Source organism: Tamandua tetradactyla, chromosome 4, assembly GCF_023851605.1.
Source record: "Tamandua tetradactyla isolate mTamTet1 chromosome 4, mTamTet1.pri, whole genome shotgun sequence".
Classification (NCBI taxonomy): domain Eukaryota; kingdom Metazoa; phylum Chordata; class Mammalia; order Pilosa; family Myrmecophagidae; genus Tamandua; species Tamandua tetradactyla.
Window position 1 is genome coordinate 169,438,174 of NC_135330.1, and position 26,957 is coordinate 169,465,130.

Consider the following 26,957-nt stretch of genomic DNA (forward strand, 5'->3'; position numbering starts at 1 on the left):
AAAACTGTTTTTCTTTTTCCATGGCTCTATACTTAACCCTTCTGCGCCAACCCCTTTTTGGTTTGTAAAAATTAAAACTAACTCCATAAACTGTTAAATATTTACTTCTTCATGTTTATTTCTTCATACTTGTACTAATACATCCTTTAGGGATGTCAGATAAATCTCACTATAATTTAAGGTCAATCTTTCTTACTTTTAATACTTTGTATTGGATAGTCCACTTTTTTTTTCTGCTTGCATGTCTCTTTATGGATTGTATTAGTCAGGGTTCATGTGCTATAACAGATCCCATGCTAAATATTATACAGAGAAAAGAATTAAGTGCTTACAAATTGTTTGCTAAGGGATGGAGTAGGCTATCTAGACCGAATTTCCAGATATGACTCCCAGAACTATACTGCTGAGCTGCTACCTCTGCCACCATGATAAAGTTGAGATATCAAGTAGCTACCACTAGAAGTGTGTTTTAATTCTTATTTTTGTTCCTCTGTGTATGTGTCTTTTTCTTGTACCTTCAAGATTTCTGTCTATCTTCAGTATTCAGTTTGTATTTTCATGCTCAGTTTGAATATGATGATGTCTAGGCTTCTGCTATTATTTGTTCTGCTTGATATTGTCTAAGCTTTTTGAATTTGCAGTTTTTCTCTCTCTCTCTGTTTTTAATTTTTAAAAAATTCTCTAAAAGAGCTCTTTAATTCTTCTTAGTGTTGTACTTTCTTTTTCTTCTACTTGTTGGATTATAATTATATGTATGTAAGACCTTTTGACTTTGTTCCACCTTTTCTCACATGCCCCATTTTTCCCTTTCTTTTCTTCTCTTTGTGTTTCAGTTTTTGTAGTTTCTACTGATCATTATTTAAGTTCACTGATTCTTTTCTTCACTGGGTTAGTTTACTGTTGAGCCTATCAAAGGCATTCTTCGTCTCTGTTATTGTGCTTTTTCTTTCTAGCTTTACCATTTAATTCTTTCTTTTAGTTTCCATCTCTTTTGAAATTCTTATCTGTGTATGCATGTGTCCACCTTTTCCATTGGAGCTTTTAACCTATCTAATTATATATATATATAGGTCCCATAATTCTAATATCTGAGTCATAACTGACTCTAGGGATGTTGATGTGTTTTTCTCTAAACAGTGCATTTGTTCTCACTTATGGTTTTTGTTTGAAACCCACATACCATGTGTAGAACAGTAAATACTGAGCTGAATAAAAGTACTTATGCCTGGAAATGGGCTCAGCTTTCTCTATTGGACCTTTTGTATGGGGTGAGGTTTGAGTTACTCCAGACAGGAGGTGAGTTGGACTTGAGTTTGTTACTGTGGTTATTTTCCAAGTACCATAGAGGTGCTGGAGGGTTTTCTCCATTCCCATTTTAGCCTTAGCTGTGAGATTTTTCTCTGATCCTGTGGTTCATAGAAGGTCTGTCTTCATCGTCTTGCCTCTTTCTCAGAAGTAGACTCCTCTTGCTTGTTAACCTGTTGGTGGTGGCATGAGAGTTGTTTTCTTTTAAACTCTTTTGACCTTGATCTTAGGCCTTGTGCCCTAGGATCTCTGAGGTGAGTTTTCCTCCCCCACAGGTAGGAAATCTCTAATTGTGTGATGGTTTTCTGCATCTTCCCCAGTAATCATCTTTTGTGTGGTGTATGTTTTTCATTCTTTTACTTTCAGTCTATCTATATTCATATATTTTACATCAGTCTCTAGTTTATATTTTTTATAGCCAAGTTTTTTAATCTTTGTTTTGTACCTAGACCATATGCCCCAATAGAAAGTTAATGTAAACACTGATATATTTGAGCTTAAATTTACAGTCGTTTTTAATGCTTTACTTTTGTTTCATCTCTGTGGTTTCATTTTTGTTCCCTATTTTTCTCATTTTCTTTTGCAATATTATGTAATTTAATTCTGTAATCGTTTTGGGGTTATATACATTGCATCTAAACTTTTGGTAATCCCTAAACATTAGAAAATATACATCCTTAACTTACTAAAGTATATTGTGAATCAGTATTTTTTCACTAGACTTTATAAGAGCCTTAGAACATTTTAATTCCATTTTCTCTCTCCTGACTTATATGAAATTATTGTTCACAGGACATTTCTCTTACTGTTATTTTGCATAGTCACTCATTCAAATGTACCTACATTTTTACCCTTTTCTTTTGTTTCTGGAAATTTGGCCTCATTTTTATTACATTTTTCTATTGCCTAAGATACTTATGTAATTTTCTTTAGAGGGATATTCGTGGCAAATTTTTTGTTGAGAACCAGTGACTTTGTAACCATCATTAGTGAAAGGCATTTTGTCTTCATAGAATTGTTGCTTAGCCAGGATTTTTTTCAGCACGTTGAAGATATTATTCCTTTCCAGTATTCTGGCAAGATTTAACATCTCACTCTGCCTTTTGCTTGTTTGAAGTTTTTGATAACATTTCTGAGTTGTTCTTTTTTTAATTGATTTTCTTTATTTTTTTCTCTGATGTGAGTACAAATGTGCGTTGGATTTGTTGAGTCTGTGGGTTAGGTCTTTCAACATAGTTTGAAAAATTCTCTACCATTATCACTTATGACACAATCTCTTTCCTCTCCTTCTAGGCTTCTAATTAAATGTATGCATTATCTTTATTTTAGACCTTCTTATATATCCTTTGTGTCTTTTATTCCCTCTTTGATATTTTTCAACTTTTAGGAAATTTTCAACTGACTTATTTTCCTTACTTTCTCTTGAATTGTATTTTGTTGATTGTTGAAGTCCATTGAGTTTCTAATTTCAATTATTGTATATTTCCATTCTAGAGTTTCTGTGTGGTACTTTTTCAAATATGATTCAAACCTTCTTGTCATTTTTCTTCTTCTGTCCACATTTTTAAATTCAGCTTTCATTTCTTTAACATATCAATTCTGGTTGTTTTGTGGAGTGTGTTTGATCATTTTAATGTCTTAAGTCCTTATGACCATTTGTGTTATCTATTATTTATGCTGTTTATTAGGTGTGCTATCTAGTTCCTTGTGTGGCTTGTTATCTTTGACTGTATGCTAATTATAAAAAATAATTGATTTTATTAAGAAATAGAAACCTAAGACAGATTTCTTACACAGATTTTTCATTTTCTTCTGCTAAATGTCTGTAAATAGTTGTATTTTGTGAGCACAATTCAAAGTTCAAAGTTTGAGGTTTTTTTTTGACCCCTGCAGAGATACAAAGCACAGCTGCAGTTTTAGAGAATGAACAATTTTATTCCAGTTCACTCTTACCTTGAGTTGCATTTCTACATGACCTTATGTTAAAATGGAGATAATTTATTGATGTTTTCACTTTCGCTGGGCCTTATTCTTTGTATACTTTTAAATTCTTGATGTCACCAAAAGTATAGCTTAGATTCGTAGCTTTTTCCCCCAGCCTGGCAAATGTCTTTAGGGAAAAATAGTGTTGAGTGTTGGATTAATTTTTTCATCTTTTGGATTTTAGCTATTTCCTTGCAATCTTCTTAAATCTTTATGTTTTTAAGAAGATCCTTTTTTCTCCCCACTGTATTTAGTCTCTAATGATTGTGTGCAAAAATCTAGAGCTGATGACTTTAGAGACATGTTATACACTATAGAATGTGTGCTGTGACTCTCGACACCAGCAAAACACAGTAACTGGATGATGACATACTTTTTCAGAAAACTACCAAATCCTGACACCTTTTCTTGCCAGTGGAAAAACTACAGATTGATAGCTTGTAGCTCACTATCACATCACTTTTCCTTCCAAATCTCTTGCATATGTTTTTAATTAACACATCCAAACCCTTACCCAGACACAGCCCAAAGCTCAGCTGTGAAAGAGCCTGGTAAATAAGATTTTTAACATTTTGTTTTCTGCAGTGTTGGAAGGTTCCCCAGAGGAAGTTTGGAATGAAGTCTAAGTATATTTACTTATCAGAGTCACTGAATTTTTAATCTATAAGTTATATGTTAAAAACAAAAGTTACTGTATTTGTAAATATTTGGAGGATTTATAAATGTAGTAACACAATAGTTGTTACTCAGCATTTCTGGAACTGTTTGAAATACCCTTTATAGCCTATAATCTACTATTTTGAATACCTTTTGAAGTGACAGAATTTTGCCTTTTGGAGATTAATTTGATTTTGACTTAAAAATATCTTTATAACTGAGTAAGTCTAATTAGATAATCAGCTTCAAATCATTTTCTTGATTTAAATGGAGACTTTGTTATGTCATAATGAGAATAAAAGCTTTGTTAATATGATTCTGAAGGCAATTTAAAGTATCTACAAAACTTTGCATTTTATTCCAGATGTGAGCGATACAAGATTACTTAGTTGTAGAATTTATCACTATTTATGGAATTAGCAATCAATGTCTTCTCTTTTTTTTAAGACACTTTGTTACTATGTTCTTGTGGGATTTTTTCTTTGTTTTTGTTCATTTGTTCTGGCTCATTTATTTTCAAGCTTGTCCCCTGATTGTTTTTGGTGTGTGACCTTCAATAATTGACATATCAAATAATTCTAAGCAATTAGTCATAATCATTTAGCTACCTATGTTTACTGTTTATATTATGGATGGCTTGCCAGGAAGTTATGTTGTATATACCCTCAAGAAAGGTTATAAATGAATTTCAGAGGCAATATTTGAATTCATCATAATTGATCTGACAATACCTAATTCTATGCTAATAAATAAAATATCACAACTTTGATACATTTTTGACTTCCATTTAATGTTTAATAATAATATTTCATTTCTGCCTAGCATTTACTTTGAGTTACAGTACACAGGATAAGCAGTGACAAGAACAAATTAATCAATTTTGATTTTTCACAATGGATATATGGGATATGATTTTTGATAATGAAGGATATAACTGAATGGGGCCATGACAGAGGATTCTTGGATTTCATAATACTGGCATACCTCATTCTAGTGTGCTTCGTTTACTGCACTTACTATGTTTTTTACAAATTGAAGGTTTGTGGCAACCCCGCATCATGCATATATATTGGTGCCATTTTTTCCAACAACATGTGCTTGCTTCCTGTCTTGTGTCACACTTTTTCATTATTGCTGTATACTTAATATGCTACAATGTAGTGTAAACATAATTTTTATGTGTCCTGGTAAACCAAAAATTTTGTGTGACTCACTATTGCGATATTTGCTTTATTTGGGTGGTCTAGGACCGAATCTGCCATAGCTCTGGGATATGTCTGTATTCAGAAAGCCATCCTTATATCTCTCAAAGTTGTCTTTCCAGTATTGTTTACACAATTAAGATATTCTTTTAATAGTAGTTTTTCTCTTTCAGATTTATTTACTAACTTTAAATTATAATACTTAAGGCACATTTACCAATTTCTGTATTTCCTAAGATATATACTCTCTCTCTCTAATTAATGTTTCAGTTTGAGCCTAGAGGGCTCTAATTTTCTTTGTTCTTTTTTTTTTCCACTGAAATTTCCTAATTAACTGTCAGTTTTTCTAGCTTTTAAGATTGTTTTCTGGTAACAGAAATGTGATTAGCATGTTTATTTTGTTAGATTCCTTAAGAGCAAAATTTGAAATAACTACTTTCTCTTCAGAAAGTTGTAGCACCAAGAGAGTCACAAGGTATTGTGCATACATACTTGGTTCAGTTGTTTTAAAGTAAATCAGGTATCAAAATTTGCATATATATCAGAATTATCTCTGATACCCTCATATATATTTGTTTTTTTAAGTCATTGTTTTTCTAAAAGATAAAACTCAAATCAGAGTACCAGTCCCTTTTCAGTCTGTCCTTAACTTACTGTCAGAACCTTGTTTCCAGAGAATGCAAATTTCTAAGTACCAGTTAGATAGAACTACTTTCTTTCCCTGAATGCACCATTCAGTTTGTCCTCTGAGTGCCTTGTCTGATGTTGTTCCCTTTGCCTGGAATGGCCTTTATTTTATTCTTATAATTGACACACAGATACATATCCCTCCACATACCTACACCTATCACAGTTCTGTTTCTTTCTCTCTGCGTATGAAAGATGGATGGAATGATGGAGAAATTCTACAAAAAATGTGATTATGTTAAAATGCTATTTTAATAAAGTATATTAAATGTAGTTTTATACATACCTTAACATTCATTCATTTTAAGTATACAAGTTAGTGATTTTTAATAAATTTACAGAGTTGTGCAGCCAACACTAGAATCAAATTTAAGAATTTATTCATCACCTAGAGAGATCTCTCATGCCCATTTTCAGTCACTGTCCTTTTCATCCCTGCCCCAGGCAACTACTAATTTACTTACCACTAATTTACTTAGATTTGCTTCTTCTGGATACTTCATGTAAATGGAATCGTATAATATGTGGTCTTTTGTGTGGATCTTCTTTCAGTTAGATAATGTTTTTGGAGCTTTATCTGTGCTGTTGTTACCAGACAGAGGCCATGGGTTCTTTTGCCCTATGTGCTCAATAACCAATTCTTGAGACACCAGGGTTTCAAAGAGAGAAAGAGTTTATTACTAGGTACGTAGTAGGAGAGCAGATGACCTAGTGGCCCAAAATCTGTCTCGCCAAACTGCAGTAACTGGTGTAGTTTTATTAGAGAAAAGATGGGCAGGGCTTAGGATAATGAGCACAGTGGCTCCAGATGATATAGTTAGAGGTGATCTGATTATTGAGCATGTGCAAATTGATTACATGCTTAGTCACAGAATGTATTTAAGAAAATGGCAGCATGAGGTATTGTGACTTGTAGGTTAAAGTCTAAGCTACTGTGCATGTCCAGCTGACCCACTTTGGTTAAATCCAGTCTTGGTCATCAAGATAACTTTGAACATGGGGTGGGTTAGTTCTGGGTGGACCCAGGACCCTTTATTAATAAACATTGGGGGATATCTTTAGTGATTACAAGACTCTAAAGTTGAAAAACTGGATAACTGGGTACAAATGAAGGTTAATCACAAGGTTTTTACACACAAAGGCAGAAGATAAAGGCTATACAATCATTATCCGAGATCAAAGCAGCAGGATTACAATTTAGAGATTTTGGGAATTTCCCTCTGTCTATGCTAGGATACCAGAGAGCCAAAAGGATCTGTATAATGACTCAGTAATCAAAATCATCCCTTAAATCCTGATTTCTTGGTTACACTGTAGCATGTTTCAGTAAATATTCCACTGTATGGAGGTAATTATTTTGTTTAACCATTCACAAGTTGTTGGGCATTTTGTGTCATTTCCCACTTTTTGGCTATTATGAATAATGCTGCTGTGAACATTCATGTGTAACTCTTTGTGTGGACAAGTAGTTTTATTTCTTTGGTACATATGTAGGAGTAGAATTGCAGGGTTGTATGGTAAATCATGAAACTGTCCAACTGTTTTCCAAGTGATGGTACCATACTACGTTTCCACCAACGTATGAGGGCTCAGGTTTCTCCATATGCTTACCAATACTTACTGTCTTTTTATTAGTCATTCAGTGGGTGTGAAATGCTATCTCATTTTGGTTTAAATTTGTATTTTTCTATTAAATGATGGCATTCAGATCTCTTTATGTTTTTACTGGCCATTCATATATAGTGAAGCATTTATTAAAATCTTGATGAAATGTTAATCAGATCTGGTTTCCATTTTTGAATTGAATGTTTTGTTATTGAGTGATGAGTTCTTTATATTTTCTTGATATAGACATGTGATTCACAAATACTTTCCCCAGTCTGTGGCTTATCTTTGCATTTTCTTAATGATATCATTTGAAGCACAAAATTTTGCAATTTTGAAGTCCAGTTTATCAGTTTTTAAAGTATGGATTGTGCTTTGATGTTGTAAATATGAAATCTCTGCATAATCTAAAGTCACAAAGATTTCCTCCTGTGTTTTCTTTTAGAATCTGGATTTAGATTTCTCTGTTGTTACATTGCTGTAGCAGTTTAAAGGTCTTGTTTTTTTCTTTCTTTCATTTTTTTTTAGTTTCTACTAATAACTATTCTGATTCTTACTCCTTTGCTTTAATTTTCTTTCTCTAGAAACTTTTTGGATCTCCTGTTTGTCCCTAGTTGTGGTCAAGACTGCTTGGTTCTCTACCAAATACTACTGATAAGGAAAAATGTTTTTTATTTTTTAATTAACAGAGGAGACTCCTACTAGATCTCTTAAATATTTTTATTGATTAAACAACATACAAACACAAAAATTCTCAACATACAAACATTCCATACATGGTGTACAATCATTAGCTCACAATATCATCACATAGTTGTATATTCATCACCATGATCACTTTTTAGAACATTTGCATCACTCCAGAAAAAGAAATAAAAAGAAAAAAATCATATATACCATACCCCTTACCCCTCCCTCTCATTGACTACTAGTATTTCCATCTACCCAATATATTTTAACCTTTGTTCCCCCATTATTTATTTATTTTATCCATATTTTTAACTCATCTACCCATACCCTAGATAAACGGCACATCAGACACAAGGTTTTCACAATCACACAGTCACATTGTAAATGTTACATCTTCATTCAATCATCTTCAAGAAACAAGGCCACTGGAACACAGCTCTACAGTTTCAGGTACTTCCCTTTGTTCACTCAAACACACCATGAACTAAAAAGGAATATCTATATAATGCATAAGAATAACCTCCAGGATAACCTCTTGACTCTGTTTGAAAAATAAATTTCCTTTTGGTATTTTGAGGATTTTGTTTTGAATCTTTCTTATTTGTACTGTCTTTACCAGCATTTGAGTCAGAAAGTTTTGCATATTTCTTAAAATGAATTGGGGAGTATTCTTTTTCTAGGGTCTAGTTAAATTAGTGATGGGTATTATCTCTTCTTTAAGCATTGTAACTCAGATATGAATCCATTTAATACTGTTAGCTTTCTTAATGTTAGGTCTTTAGATAACTTTCTAATCTCTTCTATGGAAAGCTTATCAATATTTTGTGAGGAAATATCTATTAAAAATCTAGTTTAGCTATAATTTTAATCAAATCCTCTTTTCTGATTAGATCAGCTTGGTTCAGAAATAGGTATATGGAATTTTTATTATATTTAATTTTTTGTAGTGATCCTTGCATTTCTTTTCTTTCTAGGCTCTTTCCCTCTTTCTTTTTTCCCTTCTTTTTTCCTTTTCCTTTCCTCTCCTTCCTTCTTTCCTTCCTCCTCTCTTTCCCTTTGTGTTTCTGTCTGACCCTCTTTTCCTCATGGAAATTTTCAAATATATAAAATATACAAAAAATTTTTAAGAACAGAAAGAGTAGTATGGTAAACCCCCATGAATCTGGAACCTCACTTTGTGTTTGCTTTGCCAGTATTGTCTCATCTATCTTTCCCTTTCCTTACTGTTGCTCCCCTTAGCTGCAATATTTTAGCACATACCAAGGATATCAGATAATTTCATCTAATACATTTCTAAATTCGCCTTTCAGATTTAGTCATTTTTGCTGCACATATTTATTTATGATATAATTTGATAGGTATACATTTATTACTGACTATTGTGACTTGTGTGTCCTTTATTTTATATACCTTGCTTTATCTTGTTTAAAGGTTTTAATCTTAAATTCTACCTTGACTCATATCATGTTGCTTCTCCTGCTTCTTTTTGTTTTTATTTGTCTCTTTTATTTTAAAGTCTTCTTTATCACTTGTTTTAGTAGCTTTTTTTTCACTCCACAAAATGAATCTCTTTATCCTCCCTTTATTAGAGAAGTTTTAGGTTTACAGAAAAATTATGCATAAAATATAGGATTCTCTTACACCACGTTACCACCAACACCTTGCATTTGTGTGGAAAATGTTACAACTGATAGCCCATTTTTATAACTGTACTATTAATTAAAGTTCATAGTTTAACGCAGTGTTCCCTGTTTCTGTAATGTAGTTCCATGGATTTAAAAAAAAAATTTATTCTATTGCCCCATATATAATCTAATAGTTCCTCTTTTAATCTTATTCAGATATATATATATATTTCAGTGCTGTTAATTGCATTCACAGTGTTGTGCTATCATCACCACCATCCATTACCAAAACATTTCCATCATTCCAAGTAGGAGTGATCTGTACAATTTAGGCCTTTACTTCCCATTCCCTCTCACCACACTATCTACTGGTAACGTGTATTCTAGATTCTAACTATGATTTGCTTAGTCTTATTGTTCCACAGCAGTGAGATCATACAGTATTTGTTCTTTTGAGTCTGGCTTATTTCACTCAACAAGATATCTTCATGGTTCATCCATGTTGCACATGTATTAAGAGTTCATTCTTTTTTAGTGATGAATAATATCCATTGTATATATATATATAAACCACATTTCATTTCTGTTCATCAGTTGTTGGACACTTGGGTTGTTTCCATCTTTTGGCAATTGTTAATAATGCCATGGTGAACACTGGTGTGCAAATATCTGTTGAGTTCATGCTTTCAGTCATATGGTAGTTGAATACCCAGAAACTGCGAAAATGTCTTTCACAGTAGCTGCATCGTTTTGTATTCCCACCAGAAATGAATGAATGAGTGTTCTTTTTCTCCTCACTCTCTCCAACACTTGTTATTATTATTTTTAATAGCAGCATTTTAATGGGTGTAAAATGGTATCTTACTGTGGTTTTGATTTGCATTTCTCTAAATGGCAGTGGTTCTAAATCCCTGCCTATAATTTAGTGAGGAAGTCAGACGATTTAACAAGTACTTTCATGATCAAACTCCCAGTTTTTTAAGTATATTTTTCTATTCTTACTTGCTAAATAAAAGTAATGGTAATTGTTTTGCAGGAGTCTTCCAAAACTTCCTCTTGAGAAAAGCCTCTAAAGTTTAGCACTTAGATGTCCATAAATGGTTTCATTTTGTCCTCTGAATAGTCATTCCATGGGAAGCACCGTGGGAATTATCAGAGAAGGGTTGGTTTTGGAAGGAAGACAGGGAGGGTAGGATCCACGGTGAATGGACAACTCTGGGAATGCCTTATGTCTAAGGAACTTGGGGTATTTCCTGGGTATCTTTGAGATCAGTCAACCAGGTATGAGCAGGTACAAGCCTCTGTGTACTCCTGAGCACTGACTGTCTCTTGTCTCTCCCATCCTTGAGCACACGTACACCTTCACTAGAAGCTTAGAACAGCTGTGTCCACATAGTTCTCCTGCCAGGTGCATGCTCATCTCATTCTATTTATTTCCCAGGGTTGGCTGGCAAAGCTGCCATATCTGAGGTATAGGGCTGACGGGAGTAACATTTTTTTAAGTATAGTTTTTATTTTTTCCAAATAGAATCAGAAAATCTCTTCCTTTTAGTGGGAAAATTTATTTCTTCTGATTTTAAATACTTGATTTTATTCATTTCATTTTTACTAATGTTTTAAAATTAATATTTCATTGTTTTTTTGTGTTTGCTTTTCTAGTTATTGTGTGAATTAAATTACTTATTATTCCTCTTTTTTCCTTTTGTCCTTTAAAGTTTTATTTATGTTTAGCTTCCTATACAGGTGGACATTTTCACTATTATTATTTCTAAAGGCAATATAACTGGTTTCTACAGACTTTGCAACACTAAAGATTTGCTGAGACAGTTTCATACTTTTAGGCTATCATTTGACTTTTCCTTGCAGCTTATCTCTCCTTCTTCCAAAGTCCTTCTTTAGTATCTGTTTACATAACCTCAGGCATTTCTCTGATAATTTACTATGTCTTTTCCATCTCTTCTGTTATTGAGATTTCTGCCCTAGTTCATTTATTTGTTTAGAAACTTTCTTATGAAATTTCTTCAGCTGAAATATGTTGATAATATCCTCTGAAATACCACATTCCCAAATCTTTCTTCAGCCTTGAAGGGGGAATGATATCTTGATTCGGTGCAAGATTATTGGGTTTCAGTGCTATCTTTCAGTAGTTTATGAATTCCACTGTATTCTAGCTGCTAGGATTCCATTAGACCCAATCTGATTTCTTTTCAGTTGTAGGGAATGTGTTCTTGCTGTCTAAAAGCTGGCCCATTTTTTTTTTTTTTATCATTGGAATTCAGGAATATTTATATATATTTTTAGAATATGCCTGTGTTTAAACCAGAATATATCAGTCCTACCTGTTATTCAGTGTGCTCTTTCAGTCTGCAGATTTTAAGTGTTTTTTCATTCCAGAGAAGTGTTCTTCTGTTATTTAACTCCTTCATTAGTTTTCTCCTTTCGTTCTGCTGGACCAGCTGCTAAGGCTCATGACTTTCCTCTCATGATTACCTTATTTAGTGTTTGTGTTCCGTTTCTTTGATATTTCTTTACTTTGAATTTCTAGGCTACTAATTTAGGTTCTAACTGATTATCCTCTCCTTTAAGTAGTTTGTTGAATTCCGTAAATAGGAAATCATATTATTTTTTCTAGAAAGTCTAATTGTGTATGGGTGTGCGTATGTGCATGCATACATTGCTTTTCATGAAATTATCAAGTGCCTTTACTGTTTTTTATTATTGTTGTTGTTTTTTTAGACTTTTTCCTTTCCTTCGGTGCTCTGTTTTACTTGCATATTTACTTTGGCATATATATTCTGAATGATCATTCTTATTTTGGTGGCTGAGCCCCCAGCTGTGGTTTTGTTGGTGGTTTTGTGTTATGAATGCTGAGTTTTGTTTGTGATAACATTCCAACTGACAACAGTCTTTTAAGTGGTTGAAGACACAACCATATCTCTTGCAGACAGGAACAATACATGTCTCTCAGTAGTCTCCTAGCCTCAAGGTCAAAATTCAGCTTAATTTTCATGTTTACTGGGATCATTAGCAAAGAGAGCAGGCATGCTTCTGGGAGCCTTTATGGACTTTCTCCTAAAGTGCCTGGCTCTATGCATGCCAAGCTGTCTTCATGATATGTATCTTTTACATTTGTCCCTGGAGTTCCTTAAAACCAGTATCCAGATTTCATTTGGTCTACGAGGGAAAAGAGCCCTTTGTCAGTTCTTGGCTTTTACCTTCCTCCCAGATCTCAGTGCTTTGTTTGTGCTCAGCTGTTGTATGACTTTGGAGTGTCATATGTGGAGTTCAGAGTGCAGGGGTAGAAAACCATGTTGGTTTTTTTTTGTTTGTTTTGTTTGTTTTACATACATTCTCTTTATTTAAAGCAGCTTTCTTTTCAGATTCATTTACAGCAAGATTTTACTACATAATTAAATTTGTGGTGGGTGCAAAGCCCTTGATTCTTTTTTTTTTGAGGATGTTATTAGCTGTGGGTTTTTCATATATTCCCTCTATCATTTTAAGGAAGTTCCCTTGTATTCCTATCTTTTGAAGTGTTTTCAACAGGAAAGGATGTTGAATCTTGTCAAATGCCTTCTCTGCATCAATTGAGATGATCATGTGATTTTTCTGCTTTGATTTGTTGATATGGTGTATTACATTAATTGATTTTCTTATGTTGAACCATCCTTGCATACCTGGGATGAATCCTACTTGGTCATGATGTATAATTCTTTTAATATGTTGTTGGGTACGATTTGCTAGAATTTTATTGAGGATTTTTGCATCTATATTCATTAGAGAGATTGGTTTGTAGTTTTCTTTTTTTGTAATATCTTTGCCTGGTTTTGGTATGAGGGTGATGTTGGCTTCATAGAATGAATTAGGTAGTTTTCCCTCCACTTCGATTATTTTGAAGAGTTTGAGGAGAGTTGGTACTAATTCTTTCTGGAATGTTTGATAGAATTCACATGTGAAGCCATCTGGTCCTGGGCTTTTCTTTTTAGGAAGCTTTTGAATGACTGATTCAATTTCTTTACTTGTGATTGGTTTGTGGAGGTCATCTATTTCTTCTTGAGTCAAAGTTGGTTGTTCATGTCTTTCCAGGAACCCGTCCATTTCATCTAAATTGTTGTATTTATTAGCATAAAGTTGTTCATAGTATCCTGTTATTACCTCCTTTATTTCTGTGAGGTCAGTAGTTATGTCTCCTCTTCCATTTCTGATCTTATTTATTTGCATCCTCTCTCTTCTTCTTTTTGTCAATCTTGCTAAGGGCCCATCAATCTTATTGATTTTCTCGTAGAACCAACTAACAAATTCTGACTACTAAAAACAAGCCCCAGCTCAGGTGAACCTGGTCAAAGCAGAGGTTGCTCATTTTTGCCCTGGCGCCAAGGGGGTAGGGCTGATAGAAAAAGGGGGAAAAAAAGGAAAGAAACAGAGGTTTTTGTGGCTGTGTTTCTACAAAGTCTTGACTACCTTTGGATACAGCGGCAGGACTTCTCACGCTGTAACTGCCCTAGGTATAGGCAGAAACAAGCTCATTTTTTGGGCTTGTCTAGAACCTGTACCTTTCCCAGGGGAGGGGTGAAGCCCAACTCAGGTGGAATCCCTCCCTTAAGGAATTCAGGCACCAGGTCTTGGTAATTTGAAGCCATTAAAACCAACAGCCTACAGCCTATAGCCTCTCCTCTGTCTTCACCACATCCCCAGCAGCGAGAGTCTGCCAAGGTTAAAGGTACTGCATCATCTTATGCTGGTGAGACCTGCAGGCAGAAAAGCGCCTCATACTGAACGGGATAAGAAAAACAGAGCCCAGAGACTTCACAGGAAAGTCTGAACACCTGCTGGGTCTCACCCTCAGGGAAAACTGATGCAGGTGACTCTTTCCTCCTGATAGGAGGCCAGTTTGGTCTGGGAAAATCTGGCCGGGGTCTATAATACCTACGTAGACCCTCCTAAGGGTGGGAGGAAAAAGGCACCATACAAGCAGGGCAAGAAACAAGAAAACAAGAATGGAAAAATTCTCCTCTGTTAAACAAAACTTAAGCTAGTGGCCCAGAAAAAGCTTAACTGAATGTCAAAGAACAGAGAGACAACAAATTCATCCAGCAAGAAAACCGTAGGTAAAAGAAGTGAAAGCAATCTCCAGAATAAACTAATTAAGGTAATTAAATGCCTAGACTGCAGCAAAAAATAACAAATTACACTAGGAAAATTGAAGATATGGCACAGTCAAAGCAACAAATGAACAATTCAAATGAGATACAGGAGTTGAAACAATTAATTCAGAATATACGAACAGACATGGAAAATCTCATCAAAAACCAAATCAATGAATTGAGGGAGGATATTAAAAAGGCAAGGAATGAACAAAAAGAAGAAATGGAAAGTCTGAAAAAACAAATCACAGAACTTATGGGAATGAAAGGCACAGTAGAAGATATGAAAAAAACAGTGGAAACCTACAAATGTAGATTTCAAGAGGCAGCACATAGGATTAGTGAACTGGAGGACGGAACATCTGAAATCTGACAAGCAAAAGAAAATATAAGGAAAAACTGGAAGAATATGAGCAGGGACTCAGGGAATTGAAGGACAATATGAAGCACAAGAATAAAGGTGTAGTGAGTGTCCCAGATGGAGAAGAGAAGGGAAAAGGAGGAGAAAAACTAATGGAGGAAATTATCACTGCAAGTTTCACAACTCTTATGAAGGACTTAAAATTACAGATCCAAGAAGTGCAGCATACCCCAAAGAGAATAGATCCAAATAGACGTATTCCAAGACACTTACTACCCAGAATGTCAGAGGTCAAAGAGAAAGAGAGAATCTTGAAAGCAACAAGAGAAAAGTAATCCATCACATACAAGGGAAGCCCAATAAGACTATACCTAGATTTCTCAGCAGAAACCTTGGAGGCAAGAAGACAGTGGGATGATATATTAAATTATTAAAAGAGAAAAACTGCCAACCAAGAATTCTATATCCAGCAAAATTATCCTTCAAAAATGAGGGAGAAATTAAAACATTTTCAGACAAAAAATCACTGAGAGAATTCATGAGCAAGAGACCAGCTCTGCAAGAAACACTAAAGGGAGCACTAGAGACAGATATGAAAAGACAAAAGAGAGTAAAGGTAAGAAGAAGGAAAATTAGATATGACGTATAAAAGTAAAAAGACAAAATGGTAGAAGAAAGTACTGCCTGTATGGTAATAACACTAAATGTTAATGGATTAAACTCCCCAATCAAAAGACATAGACTGGCAGAATGGATTACAATACAGGACCCATCTATATGCTGTCTACAGGAAACACATCTTAGACCCAAGGATAAACATAGGTTGAAAGTGAAAGGTTGGGAAAAGATATTTCATGCGAATAACAATCAGAAAAGAGCACGAGTAGCTATACTAATATCCAACAAATTAGACTTCAAACGTAAAACAGTTAAAAGAGACAAAGACGTATACTGTGTATTAATAAAAGAAACAATTCAGCACGAAGACATAACAACCATAAATATTTGTGCACTGAACCAGAATGCTTCAAAATGCATACGACAAACACTGAAAACACTGAAAAGAGGAACAGACACATCTACCATAATAGTTGGAGATTTCAATTCTCCAGTCTCATCAGTGGGCAGAACATCTAGACAGAAGATCAATAAAGAAACAAAGAATTTGAATAATACAGTAAATGAGCTAGACTTAACAGATATTTAAAGAACATTACACCCCACAACAGGAGGATACACCTTTTCCTCAAGTGCTCGTGGATTATTCTCAAAGATAGACCATATGGTGGGTCACAAAGCAAGTCTCAATAAATTTAAAAAGATTGAAATCATACGAAAGTTAATATCTTTATGCAGTCGTCTTCAAGAATCAAGGCTCTACTGGAACACAGCCACTCCAATACACCAGAAACTAGAAAGGGATATCTAGAGGAAGTATAAGAATAACCTCTAGGATAAAATCTCCACTCTGTTTGAAATCTCTCAGCCACTGAAACTTTATTTTGTCTCATTTCTCTCTTCCTCCTTTTGATCAAGAAGACTTTCTCAATCCCATGATGCTACGTCCTGGCTCATCCTGGGAGTCATGTCCCATGTAGGAGGAAAGTAGTGAGTTTACCTGCTGAGTTGACCTGGAGAGAGAGTCCACATCTGAGCAATAAAAGAAGTTGTCTAGGAGTGACACTTAGGCATAATTATATGTGGGCTCAGCCTATTCTTTGCGGGAATAAGTTTTATAGGGGCAAACCCCAAGATGTAGGGCTCAGCTTATTGATTTGGTTGTCCCGACTGTTTGTGAGAATATTAGAAATTCTCCAAATGGGGAAGCTTAATGTTTCCTCCTTTCTCCCCAGTCCACCAAGGGGATTTTGCAAATACTTGATTCATTGCCCAAATTACTCTGAGATATATCAGGGCATTGCATGAACCTGGATAAACCAACACGTGCTCACATCCTATTCAAGATTCTATGTACTTGTGTTGTTCAACTAAATTGACCATATAAGTTAAATTAGGTAGTTTTCTACCCAAAATATGAATGTTGTACCAAATAAACATCTCTCCCTTTGGTCTCACACAGAAGTTTCAAAATATGGACAATTTCATCCTTTATCCCATTATCTCATCTACCTTAGTCCTGTCCAGATCAGCTTCCTTCATATCTCTACTCAAAGTCTGATCCCTTTTTCAACTTTTTAAAACAGCCCCTGCATGAGGTAGTGCTGACTTTCATAGCTTCATAGCTCTATCTCTGAGTCTCAGGTGTCACATAAATAACAAGTTTCTAGGAGCAACCAGGTTAGATACAAGCAACTCAGTATGTCAGAATTTAGAAATAACAGTTACAACTCCTGAATATATGTGACTGCTGTAAGAGTTTACAGTCTAGGACCCTTTTCAAGAGGACTTAATCTGATAACCCATGATCTTGGTTTCAGTTTACTGAGGTTTATATTATAGTTAGTCCATATGAGTGAAGTATGATGATGTTTGTCTTTTTTTCCTGACATTTCATTCAATATAACAGTCCTTAAGTTTCATTCACTCAGTTGCATTAAATCTGTTAAATTAATATAATTTTTTGAATATTGCAGATTCTTAATATTCATTCACCATATACCTCTTTTGATTCTCCCATGTGCTTCTTCTATAAAATGACAATGAAATTTTGAGGAACAAATTAATGTATATAAAAGGATATGGTAAAATTTAACGTGTCATATAAATGTTAATTATTGTTATGTATGTTGGCTCTTATACTTTTATAAAACTCTTATTATGGTAACATATACAGCATAAAGCTTCCCATTTTAAACACTTTCATGTTACAGTTCAGTGATATTAATTACTTTCACAATGTTATGTTATCATCATCCCCAATTTTTACTAAAACTTTTCCATCTCTTCAAAACAAAACTGCTGGTACCCATTGAGTTATAACTTCCCATTTTCCCTCATTCCCAGATAGCCTGTAACCTACTTTCTCTGATAACCTGTAACCTACTTTCTCTTTCTGTGTATTTGTGTCTTTTCTTTTAAGTGGAATTGTACAATATTTGTCCTATTGTGTCTTGCTTATTTCATTCAACATGATGTCTTCGAGATTCATCAACGTTGTAACATATATCAGAACTTCATTCCTTTTTATGGCTGAATAATTCTGTGATATATATGTTCCACATTTTGTGTATCCATTCTTCTGTTGATGGAAGTTGGGTTGTTTTCACCTTTTTGGCTATTTTGTAGATAATTCTGCTATGGACATTCGTGTTTAAATATCTGTATGAGTCCCTGCTTTAAATTCTTTGGGGTATATACCTAGAAGCATAATTGCCAGGTTGTATAGTAATTCTGTGTTCAGCTTTCTGAGAAACTACTGAACTGTTTTCCACCCTCGCTGCACCATTTTACATTCCCATCAACAACTCATGAGTGTTCCTGTTCCTCTGTATCCTTGTCAACTTACCTTCCATTTTTCAAATAAGCCATTTTAGTTGGTGTGAGGTGCTTTCTTGTTGTTTTGATTTGCATCTCTCTAATGGGTCATGATATCAATCAGTCATGCTGTAATGTGCTTATTGGCCATTTTTATATCTTCTTTGGAGAATGTCTATTCAAGTTATTTTAGATAGGTTGTATTTCTTTTTGTTGTTGTCTTATGCTTTTTCAGGCAGCTTCTGCTTGACTAAGCCCTTGGGCAGCATTCATGTAGAAGTTGATTTATCACCAACCACCAAGTAATTATGGCCAAATATCCCTTCATTTGAGGGACTTTCAATATTTTCCACCACCTTTGTTCTCACAAATGATGACGTTAAAGCATATTTCATTAATGGGCATCTTGTTCTGTTTTGTGACTTTCTTTCCTCTTTAAACTAAACTTATGTTAATTTTTATTTGAGGTTAACTTAGGTATGTAATTAAAATTGAACTGAAACTTTGTTTTTGAGACAGACTTACCTCTTATGTAGTTGCCTATTTTTAAAGTTTTAGAAATTAGTAGGTAAATATCACAATAACAATAAAACTATTTAAACATTTAAGTCAGAATAAAGCATGATTACCTGTTTATTTTTATTTTATTACAATGGAAACATTCTGGATTGATGGGGAAATCATATTGATTAAGTCAGTTATCTTTATTTTCGTGTTGTTTTGTAATATAGAAAAGAAGTCTTTATAGTGACACTCCTTCCTGTTTTTTTTAACTTTTTTTTAAATGACTTCAGTTATAGAAAATTTGCGAAATTACTACAGAGAACTTTTGAGTACCCTACATAACATTTTACTTCTATATTTATCTACCATATTTTTTCAGAAAGATTTCATAATAAATTGCAGGCAAAGTACCCCTCTATTACTAAATATCTTGTTTGTGTTTCCTAAGAACAAGGAAATTGTATCATTTAACCACAGTACCATTATCAAAATAAGGATATTAACATTGATGTATTAATGTCATCTAATCTACAGATTGTATTCAGATTTCACCAGTTGTCTCACCGGTGTCATCTATACCAAAAGGGAAAAAAAAGATATTGGGTTCACTTTCCCACATTACATTAGTTGTCATATCTTTTTACTCTCAAATTATAACAGTTTTTTTAGTCCCTTTTTTTGGGGTCAGTAGTGGTCTTGACGTTTTTGAAGAGCACAAGCCATTTATTTTGTACAACATTCCTCATTTTGAATTTGTTTTCTGATGATTAGTATTAGGCTTTGCATTTTTCTCAGGATTGCTACAAGAATTTGCAGGATTTTGTCAAGATTGATACCTTTCGAAGAGTATCACATCAGGAGGCACACGGTGTCTTTTTATCTCACTATTGGTGATGTCTGGTTGGTTGAAATGATGTCTCTCAGGTTTCTCCATTGTAAAGTACTACTTTTCCCTTGGTAATTAATAAAGTATGTTGTAGGAAGATACTTGGAGATTATGTAAATGTCTCATCATACATTCACTCACTAATTTTAACATAGGTCCTACTTTGTTCATTTTTAATGAGAATTAAGGCAAATGATTAGACTGGCAGTGTCAGAATTGAAATTATGTTGATTATTTTTAGAATTGTGAAAGTAAAGCAAAACAATACAGTATGGGTTATTTCTAGATTTATTTCTTTTGAAATTAATACATTAAGGACTTGGAAGTGAAGGGAATCCAAATTTAACTCACAGTTGTGTTCAACAAGCTTGCTTATTTTGGGGAAGATAAATTCAAAGCAGCAGATTAGAAAGAGTGGTGAGAGGTCTAGACACAAAACCCTAACAATAGTGACAGCTTAATGGTGACTAAGAAGACAATATTACACTAAAATTACAGATCTTTAAAAAGCTGTTTGTGGCCATTTAGTTTTTATAATTGTGCATATTCACTCTAGTTCCTGAGAATAAATATGCCTCATAACATGACCTTTGATGATTATGGCTATTTGCACCTGTTTGAATGAGATTCATGGCAAGATAGGAGTATTGCAATATTAATGGCCTCATCAGCTGTTCACAGACCCTGCAGAGTGACTCTACCTTGATGAAAACATCTGAATCAGTAAATGTTTTTGAGGGTTCCGTATTATAACATGTTCAGGCTTACTTTTTAAATTTTATTTTGGTTTTTGTTTTAAGGTTCTGTCTTTTTTTTTTTTTTTTTTTTTGGTAGTCCATAGTTCACATTAAGTATATTTACCTCCATATACCACCCTATTATTAATACTTTATAATAGTGTTTGACACTTGTTATGATTCATAAAGAACATTTTTATACTTTTACTATTAACCCCATTCCATTGTCTACAACAGGGTTCACTGTGTTATACAGTCCCATGTTTTATCTTCTAAGTTTCATTCAAGTAGCATACATGATCCAAAACTTCCATTTTCAGTCATATTCAGATACATAGTTCAGCGCTGTAGTTCATATCAGTGAGACCATACAATATTTGTCCTTTTCTACCTGCCTTATTTCACTCAGCATAATGTCCTCAGGGTTCATTCATGTTGTCACATGCCTCAGGACCTCATTCCTTTTTTTTTTTTTTTTTTTAACTTTTTTTATTGTATAGTATAGCATATATACAAAGCAAAGAAATAAAAAAGCAGTAGTTTTCAAAGCACTCTTCAAAAAGTGGTTACAGGATAGATCCCAAAGAGTTTGTCATGGGCTACCATACGATCCTCTCGTGTTTTTCCTTCTAGCTGCTCCAGAATATAGAAGGCTAGAGGGCTTAAATACTTTTTTATCATCACAATTGACTTTTTTTCCTTCTTTTTTTTTTTTTGTGAACAATAACATATACAAAAAAGCTATGAATTTCCAAGCACAGCACCACAATTAGTTGTAGAACTTATTTCAGACTTTGACTTCGGTTGCAATTTCACAATTGTAGGTTTTTACTTCTAGCTGCTCTAAAATACTGGAGACAAAAAGAAAGATTATTTTAATGATTCAGCATTCATATTCATTTGTTAAGTCCTATCTTGTGTATATAATTCCACCATCACCTTTGATCTTTCCATTTCTCTCTTTAGGGTTGTTTGGGCTATGGCAATTCTAAATTTTTGATATTGGAAGGGTCTGCCACTAATATTGGGCAGGGGGATGGAACTATCTGATATTCTGGAGAGGCTGGGCTAGGTTTCAGGACTTGTCTGGACCAGAGACCCATCTGGAGGTTATAGGTTTCTGGAAAGTTGCTCTAGTACCTGGGACCTTGTAGAATCTTATAAATTGCCCTAGGTGTTCTTTAGGAGTGGGTGAAATGGTCCTGGTTGGGGGTTGGCAGGTTATGATAGGTAGCAAGGTCTGCCTGAAGCTTGCCTAAGAGCAGCCTCCAGAGTAGCCTCTCGAATCTATTTGAACTCTCTCTGCCACTGGTACTTTATTAATTACACTTCTTTACCCCCATTTTGTCAGGATGTAGGATGTAATTGTTGGTCCTGTGGTACCTGTCTGGATTCATTCCTGGGAGTTCAAGCTTACTTTTTTTTACTAAATTACAAGTAGCAAAAAAGACTATCTATTGGATCCCTTATTCATATGTTTCTTGGAGTTAGCACATTTCTGTTGGATAAGAAAATTATATATGAAGCTGTCTTCTCAAAAATGTCTTTGGTCAGAATGGAGTCACAATAAGAGAATTTAATTTTGTTGAATGTTTAAGACATTGTTTCCAAAAGTGTGTTTCATGGAATTCCCAACCCCTAATGTTACTCTCAAAAAATAAAAAAATTAAAAAATAAAGGAGGTCTCTGGTTAAATAAGTTTGAAAAAAGTGTATAGTCTCCTCTAAGACATATTAATCACACTGAGGAATTTTTCTCTCAAAAACCTGTTTAACTTAGGTTAATCCAGTGTTTCCCAAGTATTAAATGACACAAAAGCCCTTTTTCCTGTAGCCCATGGAACAAATGTTTATTAGTGCCAAATTTCTGATTTTTCTTCTAGGTGAGATAAGATGAGCTTTGACTCTATTCTTTTCATAACCTTTTGTTCTAGATAACCATCTTCAGTTTTCATGGATCCTTCCTTTTACCTTCTCCCCCTCTCTTTTTCTTCCTTCCCCTTTATCTTTTCCCTTTCCCATCTTTCTTCCCACATCCCTCCCTCCTGATATTTTAAATTTTTCTATCAAATATTACTCTGGTTGAGGAACCGTTTTGTCCTTTTGTATATCTCTGTTATGATCACTTAAGAATTGAGTTTAACTCGCAGAGGAAAACTGTACTTCTTTGTTCTTGTGTGTGTGTGTGTGTGTGTGTGTGGTGGGGAACATGTATGTATTTACTTAACCTATATTATGCTTACAAGATTCTTGATGCTAATAATATAGAGTTTGAAGGAAAGTGACGTATGTTGTTGATTAGCTTTTGAATCCTATTAAACTACATTTTAGAAAGATTTCTTTCCAAAATGTTTAAAATTATGTTTTACTGTTAAGATACTGTTGTTACCTAAAAATTAAGGCATGCTAAATTATTTTAAGAACTCTGACAATATTTGTATCTGGGTGGATTTTTTTTTTTTTAAGTCTCAAGTACTGATTTTTGCCTTGAGCAGCTAGTTATTATTTCAGTTACTTAATTACTTTCATAGTGGAATACTTTAGTTGACTAACTTAAATTATAAAATGTTATAGTTCTGTTTTATAATTCTAAGTTTGGGAAAAAAGCATCCATCTTGGATCCCATCCAACGTGGGCCTAATGTACTTACTTTTTTGCACAATTATAGGGAGGTCTTCTAAGGTAAAACAGAGCCTCATAATTATTTTAAATCTTTATGACTTGTATAGTAATATGTTTTGAAAAAGATAAAAGCACATAAATATATACCCATTTATATATAGTACATGTTTTCATGAGGAAGGATAGGAGGGCCACTTCATCTTTGGAGTGACAGAAATTCTAATCCCACCTGTACTACTTAATATAGAGGTGATTCTGGGTTTACTATTCACTCATTGATTCATTCATGCAGTATATATTTATGTGCATAGTCTGTTATCTACTCTGATCATAGAAAGGGTAAATGAAATAGTTGACTTAATTTTAAATCTGTTTTCTCACTTAACGGGAGTGTATGTATTATATTAATATAAAATTCTTGGCACCAGAGTAGGTGTACCACTTGAATTATGGTGAGATGCTTTTACCCATGAAATTTGCTTCTAGCAATACTAGAGGGGCACTTTACATTTGTTCCTTTCTCATTGTATTTATTGTAGAGTCTTGTTTCTCACAAAACCATAAAGTGCTTTTAAAATATATATTTAAAACTATTTAATAAGATCTTTATTCAGTGTCACATTTATTTTACAGTGGGTAGGTACTTATTTTAGTAATGATTTGTCATTAAAATTATGTCAAAATGTCTTAAAATGTTGAAACTGTAAACAAACTCACAACATACACAGAGCTAATTATGGGTGCCATCTGTTTATTTTTAAGACCATGGCACTCTACGCTTATGATAAGCTTAAAGATCATTGTAATGACTAAGTCCTGTCCTTCAATTAGTGTAGAAGAAGTTAAGATAATTTGTTTGTTCACTAACTTTTCCTGTCAGGATGTATGAAATATGACATGTCACAATAAGGAAACTATTTCAGAATGCATTTTAAAAAGTGTAATTTTTAAGACAAAAAGAATTGGTGTAAAAGCAGCTGATGTGGAAAAGTTTTGTTCACAGTTTTCAGATTTTTTTCAAGATTTTAGATTAAATCTGGATTATCCACTCTTCTCTTTATCTTGACTTAGCTGAATTTAGGGTGTTTATAATGATGTTTATCTCTCTGTTAGTGTGCATATATGCAGCTGTATGTTTTTGTGCATATATATGCCATGTGTTAACATGGAATACCAGGTATTCCCATGACAGTATCGTCCAAAGTAGTTACGAACTATTTGCTAAGAAAGCAGAGTGATTTTGCTGGCTCAGTTTTGCTATTATGCATGCTAAGTACTATCCAAGTAAGTCTGGAGGGAAAAAAACCTGAAGGATCCATCTGTTCCTTTCTGCTACATTGCATTGATGTAAGATTACGCTAATCTGGTTGCTTGTCAGGACAGGTTAGTGAAAGCATGCAAGTGGATGAGATTTAGGGTAGACTAGTGCTTTGGAAATCATAAACTACTCCTGTAGATGCCATGTTAAGTGTAGCAAAATGGGGTGATTATCAACCACAGTGAGGATTGAAGCTAAATATGTGATTTTAAGTCCAGAATCAGTTTCACAATTTAAATTTTTAAATGTTTTTGGGCCAAATTTAAATTAAAACTGGAAAAAGTAATATAGATAGTTTATAAATAATTTTTAGAATTCCATCTCTCTTATTCTTTGTATTGTGTTTATTCATTAATTTTATTCTCTTGTATAGAAGGTTTTCAATCAAGTATGATTAAATGTTAAGCATAAATTAGCCTAATTTTACCCAGGGTGGAAATTTTCCTTGTTCTTTCTATTTATTTACCTTTTTCTACACCTATTGACCGGTAGATCTTTGCCTTGCAGGTTGAGCATCCTGTCACAGAATGCATTACTGGCCTGGATCTAGTCCAAGAAATGATCCGTGTTGCTAAGGGTTACCCTCTCAGGCACAAACAAGCTGATATTCCCATCAGCGGCTGGGCAGTTGAATGTCGGGTTTATGCTGAGGTAAAATGAATGAATGTGAGAGGATGGTGGTTGTGTCCAGAGCTATACCAAGTATAGGTAAACAACATAATAAAGTTAGGGTTTATAATTGTGCTTAATATTGGATTATGTGATCCAGAATTGAACCAGAAAAGTTGTGTGGATAATTTTGACAAAATTCAGAAGAGTTTTAAAATAATTAAATTTAATTAAATCTCATGTTTTCTTCTGAATGTAGTAATAGCTGTCAGTTTAAGGCCACAAACAATGGTTTAAATGAACCACTTTTTTGTTTTTTATATTACATTAGTAATAGAAAGCATTCATTTCTGTGTTCGCTTTTATTTAAGAGCCTTCCCTGGTTACATATTAATTAATTCAATATTAAAATTTTTTCTAACAATCTTGTCCCTTCTGATTACATCATTGTAACAATTTAATGTTAAGTTGCAAAGCTTCTGGTAAAAAACATATGTACTTTTTATTCATAATTTTATTAATGAATAATCTCAATTTAATATTTTATGGTATTTACAACCATATAACTCAGATAATAAAGCACCCAACATCTGAAAACGTTTTTTTCAAATGATTGAAACAGGAATGCAAGGCAGTGTTTTTACTATCTTTTACTTTTGTACCGCAAAGACTATTTATAAAAGAAAAACAAATTAGAAGTATCTGTTTATGAATACTAAAAGTTGTTTTGAATTCTTTTTTAAGGTTCTTAAAAACATCCTTTGGCTTGGTTATTATTTCTCTTCCTTTTTATTATATTTTAAGTTGTATTCTTGTCTTCCTTATTGTTTTGATACAACTTATTTATTACTGTTCTGAAGACCTAAGATGTTTACTAATGGAGTACATATCTTATAGAGGTTCACAAATGGAACACATATCTTGTAGAACATGCAGAATTTCTTTTCAGGTCTTTGTTTCTTTTTTTTTTTTTTTCCAGGTCTTTATTTCAAGAACTAAAATTTTCAAATTTTATCATATGTGTGCTGTTTTGGGGATAAGAAGAACAAATATCTCTAGTGCATCACATTTGTTATTCTGAACCTGTGTGTTTTGGTGTAGGTTATTTTGTTTTTGCCTGAGGCATTCCAAGAAGTTTTATAAAATTTGGAAATTTACCAATTTTGATAAAGTAAGATCAAGGTCAAGCTACTTCTGTTTACAGTTTGTTTGATTTTTAAATAAACTTCTAAGTTGTCTAAAGTATACAACAATAAAATTCTGAAATCTATTATTTGGTAGATACAGTACATTGAAAACAGACTTATCAATGCTTCTTCATTTTTTAAATATTTAACCTTACTTATGCTGATCTATATTTCAAAATCTGTATTTCTATGCTTTTGAACTTTCAGGATCCCTACAAGTCTTTTGGTCTGCCGTCTATTGGGAGATTGTCTCAGTACCAGGAACCCATATATCTACCTGGTGTAAGTCATTAAACTGTAATGTCAAATGAGGAGTTAAAAATCTTGATTTATGTTGTGCTTTTTTTAATGTTGAAGTACATCAAGACCAGAGGGTGTAAACTGAAGGAAAAGTAAAACTT

General features: G+C 33.7%; 1 protein-coding gene across 7 annotated transcripts in view; it reads left to right on the top strand.

Annotated features, from left to right (window-relative positions):
• The window catches only part of PCCA (propionyl-CoA carboxylase subunit alpha), a 626,991-nt gene that overhangs the window by 274,491 nt on the left and 325,543 nt on the right, over nt 1-26,957 (top strand). For all 7 annotated transcript variants that reach the window (XM_077158591.1, XM_077158589.1, XM_077158590.1 and 4 more), the window contains 2 exons: nt 25,268-25,411; nt 26,764-26,838. In XM_077158591.1, the coding sequence (XP_077014706.1) occupies nt 25,268-25,411; nt 26,764-26,838 (219 nt within the window). The remainder of the gene's footprint in view (nt 1-25,267; nt 25,412-26,763; nt 26,839-26,957) is intronic.